We start from the raw sequence: 14,129 nt of genomic DNA, 5'->3' as shown, positions 1-14,129 counted from the left end.
GCCAATTAGTAGGAAAAAAATGCAGTGCCATATTTTTCGTGTACCATGACTAAATCTCTTTTCAGTACTACGGCTGATAATCTGTACTATAGTTGCTACTGGACCAAGTATTTTCATGTATATGGGATGAATACTACAGCACTCTATAACTGAATGATTCTTACAAAAGTGGAGTAGAGTCTCATCAATTTAAGATCTAAATAAAGAAACCACTGGTGTTCAATTTCATCCTGGCTTTCCATCATATAATCTCTGTGCTGCTACTGGGCTTCATGTTTACTAAGCATTTATTGGAAGGATAACAAAACAATTCTGACTAAGGCCTAATGAGCATTGTCTGGCAGGAAAAGGCATTATACAAAAGTATAAATCTCGGGCTTATTCTACTTATGACTTCCTGAGTTCAAAGAAGTGACTTTGTTAAGCAAACTGCGATAGTGAGGGAAGGTCATAAAAGCTCTGTGGATGCTGCTGTTCATAAAATTTAAACTCAGGTTACTCATGATGCTAGGCAACAATTTCTATTGAAATCAATGTTCAATACATTCTGAATATCAGCCAGTATTCCATGGACTAGAAATTTAGAAGATAATAGCCTATAAAAGAAATATCAGGTTGAAGTGTGAGAAGACACATAGGTCAAAGTAAAAGCATCCCTTAATGGGTTCTTAGGATGCGATGTCTTAATTTACCATAAGCTGTGTTAGACTGCAACAGTTTGTATGGTTGTGTACAACTGCATTTGAAAATAGCAGACCTGCAGTGTCTACCCTTAGTGACATCGTTACCAACTGCTGCTGCTATCATTTTATGCCATATATCAATAACCCAGGCATGTAACAGGTAACGCTATCATACTTTTTTCCCTTGTGTGTGTATGTAATAAACTGTATGAGTCACTGATTATGTTTAACTTTTTTCTCTTGAAAAACACTATTTGAGAACCAAACATTATATGCTTCATATTATGATTAGTATTATGCTATTTTGTAGAAGCAGAGACAAAGTAACAGAGGTAATATTATTTTATTAGTTATTACAAGATTTCCCAAAGTGTGCCACTTATATTACACCAATAAGTTGTTTTCTTGCTCTGAAAAATCTTACTATCTCTTTACAGCATGTCACAAGAGGCAGGAACGTAAAAAGCATTTTTTTAAAAAACAAACAAACAGAAAATCTGGGAAAAGTCTTTGAAGTGTACGAACTTGTGGTTTACATAGCTCCAGCACGTTTCCCCAACATCATCTTTGTAACTCAGTAGCATGACTTTTTAAAGAGCATACTAAAAAACTGCCATAGTACAAGGAACACAGAAGTGCTTGATCCTTAAATCAAGTTACTAGTTATTTACAAGTGAGTAAAATGTATGTAATCTATTTGTGTCCTGTTACCCTCTTCCATGACTAAAGAAACAGATCCCTTCTTGGTTGTGTTAAAGCCTCAAAGCAACAAATGAAAAGGCTCTTTCAAGAGCCATGCAGGAATAGTTACATCCAGTCGGGTGCCTTTGCCTTCAGAGGGGACAGAGAACAGTTGCTAGAGCTCTTTGTGAAAGATAACAGTGTAATATTTTATACTGCTTTGTGCACAGCTACAATCTTTGCACCATTATGTCCAGAATGAAGATGTGGTGATAAAGGCACCTTTCCTGTTAGGGCTAATTGTGACAGCATTTTGCCCAGCAAGTAAATGAAGATAGAGCTTATATGTGGCATACATGGTTAGCCCCTTGGAACTTAGGTGTTTGTTTGTTTGTTTGTTTTCTTCTGGATTTACTTTATGTTTAGTTACCTAGGGAATTTTAGATGTGGAAGCATGTGCCTCGGGATGAATAGGCAGCAGCTGACTGGGAATTTTCAGGCTCTGCATTTTGTGCTTATATGTTTGAGTGGAGTTTAGTGGGTTTTAATGTCTAAACCCTTTAGTTTATCCAGCCCAAAGTCCATTAGCAGTAAACGGTACTTGACTCCAAGCTTGACACTTCCCTTCTTCACTAGAGAAAGATACATTCCTGTTTGTGTCAGTATGGGTTAATGTAAAATTGGATCTGCTTGCTCTGCATACTTACTTGTGACTGTGTACAAATGGCTACATAAATCACAGTTTAAGAAAGAGTCAGATACTTCTTGCCGTTGCAGGAAGAACTGTCACTTTATGAACAATGAAAATATGGTATGTCAGAGACCTGCCGTAAGAGCTATGCAAGTTTTCTATCAAAAAGTTTTCACTTAGAACTAGCGCCAAAGACATGCTCATGGAATTAAAAAACCTTAGGGTAATTGTGTTTCCATTTCAGAGTGGTGCTTGAAAAGCTGTACATTTAAGACTATAAGTCAGCTAATCTTCTATGTTCACGTTTAGCAGGGTAGTCTTACTATAACTTGACATGCACATTACTTAATTAAATGTTGAAATTACAAAAAAGAGCAGGAAACAGGCAGAATTACTTGAGTAATTGGGTGAAATGGACCCTGAATATAAAAACACCACAAAATTTAATCAGTATTTAAGCTCTCGAATAATACAATACGGTTTTGGTATAAATAAAATCTATTAGGAGAAATTAATATATTTTTACTACTCAGCATTGCATGGTTATGTCAGCTCTGGTTTCAGTTATAGTAGGAAACTTCAAACTGTGGTTGAGATAAAAATGAGTCCTCTTGTTCTGTGTTTCTAATGGGATCAATGTCCACTCTAGAAATGACACTGAATACAAAGAAATCAAGAGAAACTACTTCTCATACTGCAACAAGTAACAACAAAAAATACAATACAAAAGAAAGCAGAAGTCCATGTGAAAGGAGCAACCGTCTTGCCAGATAACTGAAGAAGATGCAGAAGGAAATCACACAAAAACTCTTACTGAGATATACAGGTCCTGCCCAGAATTAGAAGGGTGGCTGTGTCAGACCAGCTTCTTCCTTAAGACTCTGCATGCAAGAATTCAATGTCCAAACCTGAAGCTTTGCCACCAATTTCTGTGTCCCAGCTCATGGCAAGGGATTACTTGCTATCTCTGCCAGTTGCAGATATGAATTCATCTTTGTTGAAAGCTCTTGCTACCCCACAGCGTAAGAGTTTGATCTTGTTTTCAGATGCTTTGTCCATATTGCTTGTCAGACCACAGCATGGGAAGCTCACCTAATTGTTTACCAGTCATCTAATTGGAGAGCTTCCACCTAAGGGAAGCTTTCTGCATAACTGTACATTAGATAGCTTCAATTCCGCGCAATCCCATTGACTACAATAAGTAATGACTACTTAGAGTAACATAATTCGTGTTAGAAGTGACCTCAGTTGGTCACTTAGCCAGTCTTCTGCTAAGGTTAGTTTAACAACACAGGACAGAATATAGTTCCCTATTTCTTTACTATTAGCCTACAGCACCTTAAATTAACATGTTGATATCCTTTTATACAGTTGCCTTCTAATTTATTTATATATATATATATTTATTTCATTTTTGTTCCTCAGCATGGGTTTCTTGGGCATAACTACTTCTTGGTTTCTCAGCAGTTACTGAGACAGTTTGTGGACAAAGACTAAAAATACCACACATCTTAAAAAGCATGACCCTCGCTTCAGTAGAGCAATTAGACAAAATAGACAATACTATTTATTTACATGTAGCTTGGCTTTAAGATTTGTGTTTCCACCTGACCTGGATTCCACCTTGTGCTATTTTTACTGACCTTCTATTGATTTGTCGGAGCTTCAGCTCCATCTTTGTTGCTGATGCCAGCAAGTGGGACGGGTGTCTGATATCTGGTTTTATTTTAACAGGCAACAGAAAACCTCCATGTGTATGCTTATTTCTTTGGGAGTGTATACACTCAGAAAATACAGGGCTTCCACAAACAGTTTTCCATGATCATTCAGACTTTCTGAATGAGACACCCTGCAGTTAAAGTACCAAAGAGCTAATTAGTATTATGTTTCTGAAGCAGAATTGAGATCTTGCTATCGAGGTCTGGAACAGTTCCAGTAATCCAGCCACTTATCATCATGGCGTGTACTTTTAGCATTGTGGAGCTCTGTGACTGGCAGCAGCAGGAATTGCAAAATCAACCAGATATGTTTCCACATAGATCTGCAACTGTTTTTCATTTGCTTAAAAATAGTGCTCTGCATCATGTCTATGTGCTTCAGGAGTTTAATCCACAGAGTAATGTTTTTGTTTGCCACTATTCCTCTATAAGTAACTTTCTTCTTTATGTAATAGGATTGTTGTTCTGTGTCCCTACTTGGTATTGCCAAGTGGCTATTCCCAGGCCTGTATGATGAGAGAGAGAAGTTCCAGGCATCCAGCTTGATGTGAACTAGATCTGTTGATACATTACTGTTACCTAACAAGCTGTCAGAGTTGGTAAAGCACAAAAATGTATATATTTACATATCTCTGTTCCACTGGTGTGTCATCAGTGCATAAAAATCTTACTAATACTGAAAAATGAAGCCTTCACTAATGCGGCTTTTGGCAGCCTGTAGAACTGATATTGGAAGCCTGAGATTCTGTCTCGGTCGTGGTGGAGATGTGAGCTTAGCTGATGAACCCCACGTCAGTTTATGTGCAGCCGCAGCTTAGTTACTGAGCTGGTAGAGCAGCCTGCTATACATCAGCCCAGTCTTCTCAACGTCTGTACCGCCTCAATGATGTGAACAGCTTGGGCATCACAGGAACTACTGTATACGTTTATGAACTTCCTTTGCCTGTTCTTCCAAAAATCAGGCAGCAGTGGGCTCCTGTTTTCATCCCAGCTATAGCATCATCAGTTGCTTTTTATACTCACAGGTACTGTTGGTGTGTGGTGTCAATGCAACCCTCTGAAATGTTTTCTGCTAGCTAAATAGAATTATGTCTGCAGTTCAACATCAGTGAGCCCTTGGAGATTTCAGTCTGCATGGTGGATAAAGGTAAATGATCGTATTCTTCCATGGATGCAGTTACTGAATTATGCTGGCAGCTCAGAATCAGTGACTTCACTTCTTTTTTGAAGTTGCTGTTTAGGAAACCATAGATAACGGGGTTGACACAGGTGGAAGCCATGGCTACCAGGTGGCACAATGAGAAGATCAGATTGTGATGGCAAGGTGAAATGATTTTGTAATTCCAGTCCACAATGGTGTTGAACACATGCAGTGGTAACCAGCAAACAGCAAAAGCAGCAACCATGGATGCTAACAAAATATTTATCCTTCTCAGCTGAACTGCTCGGTTGCTGTATTCGCTCTTCTCAAACATGTCTTTTCTTTTCTGTAGGCGTAAGTAGATACGCAGGTAGCAAAGTATAATGAAGAACAGTGGGATGCAGTATTGCAGGAGTAGTAAGGTGGTGGTGTAGATAAGTCTGTGTTGCTCAGAAGGCCACGAGTCAATGCATATGGCCTTGTCATTGGAAAAATTCATGATGTGTGAAAGTTGCTGGTACACATCATTAGACAAGACAGACGTGGTCAAAAAGGGCAAGGACATGAGACATGCTAAAGTCCAAATGACTCCAATTCCTAGGTAGGCTTGGGAGATACTTGGCCTCCAGCCAGTTGGGTTTATGATGAGCTGGTGTCTTTCCAGAGCAATAAGGACAAGGGAAAGTATTGACACTGTCACAGATGTGCACTGAGTGAAAGAGGTCATTTTACACATGACCTCCCCAAATATCCAGTAGTCCATCATGGTGTAAACAATGGTGGAAGGCAGGCAGACAAGACACATAAACAAGTCTGAAATTATTAAGTTGGAAATTAGGATGTTGGTGACGTTGGTCTTTTCCTTCTGCCTGGCTATGACAGCAATCAGGCAGATGTTTCCCACGATGCCTAGGACTGTCTCCAAGCTATAAGAGGTGGCCAGAAAAACAGTGAGGTCAGTGACATTCCTGCACTGATTAGAAAGGTGTGAGGGGAAGCTTCGGTTTGAGCTCAAGTTCTTACTGTTCAGGAAAGGAAAACCATCATGAACAGACCTTGTCTTATTCATCCTGGACCCCAAAATGTTTATCCAAAAAGGCGATAATCAAATACAGTCTGGGTCTTCTAAAAAGGTTTTATCTTCTAAAAAAGGTTGTATCTGTTCTGTTTGGCTGCAGAAGCTCTGGATATGCCTGCAAAGGAAAGGAAAAAGATTACTTAGTTATGCCACAAAAGACTAGTCAAAAGGGTAGTGGAGGGCAGTGGGACAGAGAAGCAAACTCCAATGACTCCGTGTATCTTCAGCTCCTTTTCATATGGCTTATCAGATCATGACATGGAACAATTTGCTAGAGTGTGATATAGAAGTCTGTGGGAATCTATAGAAATAGATTAACTGTGTTTGCTGGTTATGAGGTTACCCTAGGGATTTAATAATATTTTTACTTCATCACTTAACTCAATGCAGTATCCTAAACATGACAAATGTAGTAGAAAGTTGGATCAAAACACATCTGAGAATAAAAGTCATGTGTGATTCTGGATTTGCGAAGTTCTGATCCCAAACTGAGTGGAAGGCCCTTTGTTAGGGCTGCATTTTCCTTCAGTCAAGCTAAACATCAATGCAAAAACTAAGGCACATTAGCTGCATAAAGTTAACACTATCATATTTTAATGTGAGTTAATTTGTGCACTGAAATCATAATTGCAGCCAGAAACCACATTTGCTTGAGACAGGATCACCATGCGAAAATTCAGGCTCATATCCTCAGGAAGGATAACATGGGACAATTTTGAAAGAGTCTGAAGGAATTCAAAATTCATTATTTTCCAGCTTCTGTGCGGCTGCAATAGGTCATGGGAACTGCGGTCCAAATTCTCTGCTTTCCCTTTCTGGATGAACCCCAGTGTCCACAGGGCACTGATACCTTCTTCTGGGTGGCCAATGTGGCCATCGCAGGGCTTATCAGGGATATATTCCAATCTCCTGATTTTGGCTTTAAGAATGGGTGGTTTTGACGACTTCTCTTACTTTCCTGCAAGAAGCTTCCTTCCTCAGCAGAACTATTCACTTTTTATCTAGGACAGTTCAAGTGTTGTAGCAGCATGTGCTATCTACTGGATGCTGTTTCTGCATAGGCATTTGGAACTGCTGCTTAGCCATGGCTGCAACCCCTGAGCTGAGATTTTCAGCGGGCTTGGGGAACCAACCGCACAGAGTTAATTGGGGCTGTATGTGTTTGGAAATCTCCACCACAGGAATGCCTGGACTCTACCAGAGGGCTTCTGGGAGGCTGCCATGATCACCTGGCACCACCTGTCCTTCCCAGCTCCCTTTCCCACTCTGCATGGGGGATAATATCCCCTTTCGTCTTTGTTACTAGCTCCTTCCCTTCAGCCAGGCATTGGGGTACATTGATGTGACTACCCCTTGCCATAGCTCTATAATCCTGACTTTCAAGTCCACATCTTCCTTTTCCAGGATTAGAAGAAAAAATCTGACCCTGCCCTTCTCAGGTCAGAGGCAGTTACATGCTGTACGAAGGCTTGTAATGTGAAAAGTAAATAAATACACAGGGAATGACACTATTTACCCATTGCACAAGCCTTTCCTCAGCAATAAAATGCTACTCAAACAAGTTTGTGAGGCTGTGATAAATTTCTCAGAGCTTCAGAAAAACAAGTGGTCAGAAAATTAATACATAAATAAAATGGTATAGAGAGCTTATCACTGTTTGAGTAGCATTAACTGCTGAGCAACTACATGCATAAAGGTAACTAACACTCTAGAAAAAAGTCTCTGCCTGCCATGCTAGCCTCTTTTGTTTGCCTTGGTTTTCTCTTTACGAAGCATTGCATCTCCAGAACTGACAACAAAGGCATAGTGTACAGTAAATATAAAGGTGTTTTGTGATGTTGTTCTGTTTGATCAGCAAAAATTAGTAGAGGCAATCCCCCTCCCCCCTTTTTTTTAGACTTGCTGATTTATCTTTCTTTCTGTCATCTATCTGTATCTACCTGTCAGAGATGGTTGACGGAGTAAGATATTCTAACCTTTTCTTACACTTGCTCCTTTATTTTCTCAGCAGTTTAAATTGTAATTAAAAAGGATGAAGGATCTTTTCCAGATTGTGGGTATAGCTGTGACTCTTCCTATCCACTTACTTTTGTGCTGTTACTCAAGCCCTGTGAACAGGCTGATTAATTTTCTGAAACTAAAAGCAGCAGTGGTGATGTGTAGATTGCATAGTTGCATATGCGGAGGGTTAGTGAGAATCTGTCTCAGCATGAAGATGGTGACCAAATGAAAAACCAGTATCCAGGCCCTTAGTTTTTAGTGACTGCTGGCCAGTGGAGATGCTGCATACGAAACAGAGCAGAGGGATCAGCAGCCTGCAATATGGTTTGGTACCAGTTGAAGGAGCTCAGTCTTGGCATTTGGACAGTACAAACAGACTGTGCTGTAAGTGAACACATGGGCCTTTTACTACAGTCCCAGCCCAGTATCCTTAGCTACAGTATCCCAGACAACAAATACATGGTTCTCATGTTGCTTGAAAAATGTGTGCTGTTATTACAAACATCTGTGCCCCACAGAGTAAGCCCTCTCAGGGGTGCCAGACAGCTTTGGACACGCTGAGGGGTCAGTAAGGAGAACTAATAAAGTTTAAACAAGGAAATGAAGTATTGGAGCAACCTGAAAAGTGGAAACTAGATCCCACAGCTTTAAGGGGCGTATTCCCAAGAGGAACACCAAGGAGAGAGTGGCTGTGCATTCATTGCAGATGGCACTCCCATGTCTCTGAAGGCTCTGTGATGCATTTTGTTGGCTTAGGAATTCCCTCTTTAGTACTTTGCGTTCTGTGGTGTCTCTCACAAAGTGACTGGCAAACATTTCCTGGTCATGCATTCTCATGGTATTGCCCACAGGTATATAAGGAATTATCACCCTCTTATCACAGACCAGGGGACTGATACAGGGAGGTGAGACCCGAGTGTCTCAAGGAAATCTTTGGTACAATGTGCAGGGCTTAAAACTGCCTGTCAAACCTTGTGTATTTGGAAAAGTCAGAGCCTAGATCACCTACATGCAGAGCTCTCTATATCTCTTGTTCTGGCAACCATGATGTAAAAAAACATTTATAGAAAAACAGGAAAAAGAAGTATTGTGGTGACTTATGTGTCCTGTTACAGTATCCTTAAATGACAGGTTCTTGGAGTCAGTTGTTGCAAAATTGCTTGTCATCTCAAAATGCTTGATTGCCATTTGGTTTGGTCTAAATTAAGAGCTAATAATAATCAATACAGACCTACTCTGTTTAGACAATTCAGTCAAATGTTAGCTAATAAACTAAATCACCAATGCACGTGGAAAAGAGTGTTAGCTTCCCTTGCTGTATTAAATGCTTGTCAATTACCCACTGAAATACAGAAAAAAAAATTTACAAAGACAACATTTTTTTTCTCCAGAACCTTAGAAATACTGAATTGGATTGTAGGAGTAACAAACCTCGTAAATCAGTTTGGAGAGGGAGTTGGAGAAAGAGTTAGTTTTTTTGTTTGTTTGTTTGTTTTTTAAAGAAGGGAGGGTATAAATATGAATGAATATATATATTCAGAGCCTTTGAACTTCAGGAAAGAGGTCAGTTATAACAGCTAACATGCTCCAAAAGCAAGGTTTTCTAACTGATGCAGCAAGAGGGACATCTCAGAAAGGTGGGCATGACAAAAGTTTGCAGCAACTTGACTGTATGCAAAAACAGAAAAAGGACTTTCCAATTTAATCGTTTTGTAAGTTAGATTCTCCATTTCTGTCTTTTACAAACATTCATCATCCTGTTGGAAGCAAGGAAATAGAGCAGCCAAGGTATGAAGGATTTGCCTTACCGAATAGCACAGCCCTCTAAAGGTAACAAATATAATTCAAAAGGTAACAAATAAAGGTAACAATATAATCAGGCTATATTTAAAACAAACAAACAAACAAAAAAAAAAAAAAAAAACACTATAATTACTCAGTTTGAAAGTTAAAGGATAAAGGGATATCCTATATGTCCAAGAAAAATTCATCAAAAGAATGGGAGTTCTGCAGAAATGGCTCAGAGAAGAAAATGAACTCCCCAGTGGGTTTTAAAGAGAGATTACTAGACAGTAAGTGATCCCAGGCAGTTAATACATGACTGCCCTTTAGAAAGACCCATGGACTTGAAGACATGCCATTTAAATCTCTATAAAAACTTCTCCTGGAGGCAGGATGAAGCATGGCACTACTGCTAACATTGCGTTCTGTTGCTAACTGGGAGTAGGTCCTTCTTGCAAAGCTAATCAGCATCAGCCCCTCCCTGCAATCAAAAGTCAGTCTCCATATAGCTGTGATGGACAGAGTGGGTTGATTTCCACATTAGATATAGGCAGAAGGAAAAAAAAATATACTTGCAGTGTTTGGCATCATTATTTGGTACTCAGAAGGAATTAATTGTCAAGGGCTCGGTGCTGGGGCCGGTCCTCTTTAATATCTTCATCGATGATCTGGACGAGGGCATCGAGTGCACCCTCAGTAAGTTCGCAGATGACACCAAGTTAGGTGCGTGTGTCGATCTGCTCGAGGGTAGGAAAGCTCTGCAGGAGGATCTGGATAGGCTGCACCGATGGGCTGAGGTCAACTGCATGAAGTTCAACAAGGCCAAGTGCCGGGTCCTGCACCTGGGGCGCAATAACCCCAAGCAGAGCTACAGGCTGGGAGAGGAATGGTTGGAGAGCTGCCAGGCAGAGAAGGACCTGGGAGTGATGGTGGATAGTCGGCTGAATATGAGCCAGCAGTGTGCTCAGGCGGCCAAGAAGGCCAACGGCATCCTGGCTTGTATCAGGAACAGTGTGACCAGCAGGGCTAGGGAGGTGATCGTCCCCCTGTACTCAGCTCTGGTGAGGCCGCACCTCGAGTACTGTGTTCAGTTTTGGGCCCCTCGCTACAAGAAGGACATCGAGGTGCTTGAGCGGGTGCAGAGAAGGGCGACGAAGCTGCTGAGGGGCCTGGAGAACAAGTCCTACGAGGAGCGGCTGAGGGAGCTGGGCTTGTTCAGCCTGGAGAAGAGGAGGCTCAGGGGTGACCTTATCGCTCTTTTTAGGTACCTCAAGGGAGGCTGTAGTGAGGTGGGGGTTGGCCTGTTCTCCCACGTGCCTGGTGACAGGACGAGGGGGAATGGGCTTAAGTTGAGCCAGGGGAGTTTTAGGTTAGATATTAGGAAGAACTTCTTCACTGAAAGGGTTGTGAGGCACTGGAACAGGCTGCCCAGGGAAGTGGTGGAGTCACCATCCCTGGAAGTCTTCAAAAGACGTTTAGATGTAGAGCTTAGGGATATGGTTTAGTGGGGACTGTTAGCGTTAGGTCAGAGGTTGGACTCGATGACCTTGAGGTCTCTTCCAACCTAGAAGATTCTGTGATTCTGTTCAGAACTTGATCAGTAGCTCAAGCACTATTTGCTGCTTTCAGTCCAGAAGTCTTCATGAGAGAAGTGATTCTTACAGCCAAGTCGTTATATTACTTATTTACAAAGTTATGCAAATTATCCCGAATAAAGTAGCTATGGACTGTCTCTTATAAAGTAGAAACAAATATGCAGGTTTGGAAATATGCATATGGAAAGGTTTACCAGAACTTTGAAATCCGTATTGCAGATATTAATGGAGATGGTGGTAACTAACAGTGGTACCCCATTTTTGTCTGCAGTTATGTTATCTCAGTAAAACGGAATTGCCCTGTTTAACCTTATATCTTGGAGAGGGGTTAAAAATCAGGTGGATTTCGTTATAGGCTCACTTGAAGGCAACACTTAACTAGAAAAGGGAACCTGTCACTGAGTATGTACAGACAGGTCCTACAGCAATGTAAAGTGTGTAAGGGATTTGATATAATGAGATTTAGTGGTGAACATTTTGTTAATCTTCATCTTTGTTAAATTCTGTTCCAAAAGTCTTGGGATTAATGATAACCAGAAAGTTTTTTTGGCACACTGCAAGGTGTCAGGGAGCACACCCAAGCCTCAAAGATCTCCCAAGAAGTTGCCATCTCCTTCTTTGACCTTGAAAGTTTGCAAAAGTCCCAGTGTACAGGGGCTGGACCTTTCATGATAAATAAGACTGGATCAATCTGTCAGAAATAGTCACCTGCTTGGTGGCACATGGTGGTTGTGTACCCATACTCTTTGAACTCAAATCCACAGAATAATGCCAGGGTAATTTAAAAAAGTTGTAGTGTAGGTAGGAACTCTAAAACCAGTAAGACATACCACAAAACAATGGGAAAGGAACATTTCATGGAGCTGACAGATGTCCATTCAAATGCTTTTTTTTCTGAATGGGATGGAGGAGAGAGAACTCAGAGGATCACCAGCTCCACTGGGTTAAATACCAGGTTTGGTATCACCATATCCTGTACCAAGCTCAAGTTCTTTAGTTTATTTAAATTAAAAAAAAAAAAAAAAAAAAAAAGGAGAAGTTCACAAGTTGATTAAAATTTTATTGCCAATGAAATAAAAGTAACATTCATACCAAAATAACCTTTTTTTTTTTTTTTTTTTTTTTTTTTTTTTTTTTAATTGCATATGAAAATGTCTTCTTTCCTTTCAAAATTATGCTTTTAATGTTTTGGTTCAGGCACTGACTGATAAAAACAATTGTTTGCACAACCTTAATCAAAGCTGAATGATAAAGTTAAGTATTTATTAAGGACTCCCTCACTTTTATAAACCTTGCTAAATTATTACCATTAATAATGATATTAATGTTTACTGTGGTGGTGTTGAAAAAACTAATTGAGAATAGGTCATTTTGTGCTTGGTGCTATACAGGTCTAGGGGAGGAGACAAGTCTATCTCTTGACAACAGATGTGGACAAGAGTTGGGGAAAGAGCTTAAAAATATGCAAACAGAGCAAAGTATTTATTACTGTTTTTCCTTACCTTGTGACTGAATTCAGAGCGCATTGATCCCAGTGGACTTTGGATCAAGTTCACTTCATATTTCTGCCCTTGTTTCTGTATGGGTTTAAAACCATCAAGAAATCCACAACTTTTTGTGGAACTGGACTATGTAAGAATCTTTTGCTTTTAGGAATTCAGTCTGGGCAAAGCCTCTGAATCCACAGCTTCTGCTAAATTTAAACTTTACATCTCTGTCAGTTCCAATGGCTCAATTTTAAAATTCAAATGCAAATTGAATGCTTTTCATTCTTTCCTGTTTACCCTTATAGTTAAATGAATGAACAATCATGTCAAAACTGGTTTTAATTCATATTCTCACATTCTTGTAAAACTTGTTTATTTAAATTATATTAATGTAATAAGTACTCAGCAACTCTCCTGTAAAAATTTCTGATATACAGTTCATGCCTCACATCCTAGGTTAAATTTTCAGGTGAATCCTTAGTTAACTGACTGATTTCTGACCAGAAAATGTCCTCTAAAACAGAGCAAGATCTGAGCACAAAGGGAATTAATAATGATGGCATCATCTGTCAGCCACTCAAGTGACAGTTGAACAATTTTTGACAATCAAAATTGATAAAGAAATCTGAGCTCTTACAATGCTGAAATAAATACTTTATGAAACTCTTACCTCTCACTGATGGAGAAAATGACTACTGCTGCCCATTTCTGTCTTGGAAGAAGAGAGGACTGTTGTAGCAGCAAAACAAGATCTTCTGTGTTTTAGCAATCCAGAGGAGACGCTCTACTCGCTGTTTCTGTAGGTAATTTGGATGGTAGTTCTCTCCCTCCCCCCCTTCCCTCTGTTCAGTTTAGCCAATGAATCCCGTTTCATGGTGTTGGTCTGACTTAAAAGTTCTGGCTCCCTCTGCTGTTCCAGAAATGTAGAAATTCTACAGATACGAGAGATGAAATGCAGCTCCAGGAAAGAGCTATGAAACGATGTGAAACACTGTGTGGACCCATGCTGCACACAAGCATGTATGTGAGTGGAAGGAGAGGGATGAAGTACAGGAATAAATCCTCATTCTGTTCTCCTTCCTGAGGCAAGATTTCTATAGGTTTCAAAGACAGTTTATCCTCATACATATAGAAAAAAGTTGACAGTATCATTTTTTTCCCCTCTCCCCACCCCAGCCCCCATGCCCCCAGTCCACCAAAGACCAGAATTGAAATTTTATTTTAGAATGATCCAGGCTTCAAGTCTTTAAATATCCAGCTTGTGGAAGGGGA

General features: G+C 40.1%; 1 protein-coding gene across 1 annotated transcript; it reads right to left on the bottom strand.

Annotated features, from left to right (window-relative positions):
• Positions 1-1,007: 1,007 nt before the first annotated feature.
• On the bottom strand, positions 1,008-13,661 carry NPY4R2 (neuropeptide Y receptor Y4-2). Its single transcript, XM_084526092.1, has 2 exons — positions 13,528-13,661; positions 1,008-6,107 (listed from the first exon to the last, which is right to left on the bottom strand). The coding sequence occupies exon 2, from the start codon at positions 5,981-5,983 to the stop codon at positions 4,850-4,852; it is 1,134 nt and encodes a 377-aa protein (XP_084382218.1). The 5' UTR covers positions 5,984-6,107; positions 13,528-13,661; the 3' UTR covers positions 1,008-4,849.
• Between the last annotated feature and the right edge of the window lie 468 nt (positions 13,662-14,129).

This window comes from Aythya ferina (genome assembly GCF_964211825.1).
Source record: "Aythya ferina genome assembly, chromosome: 7".
Classification (NCBI taxonomy): domain Eukaryota; kingdom Metazoa; phylum Chordata; class Aves; order Anseriformes; family Anatidae; genus Aythya; species Aythya ferina.
Note: the sequence above shows the minus strand (reverse complement) of the source record. Positions and strands in the feature narration are given on the sequence as shown.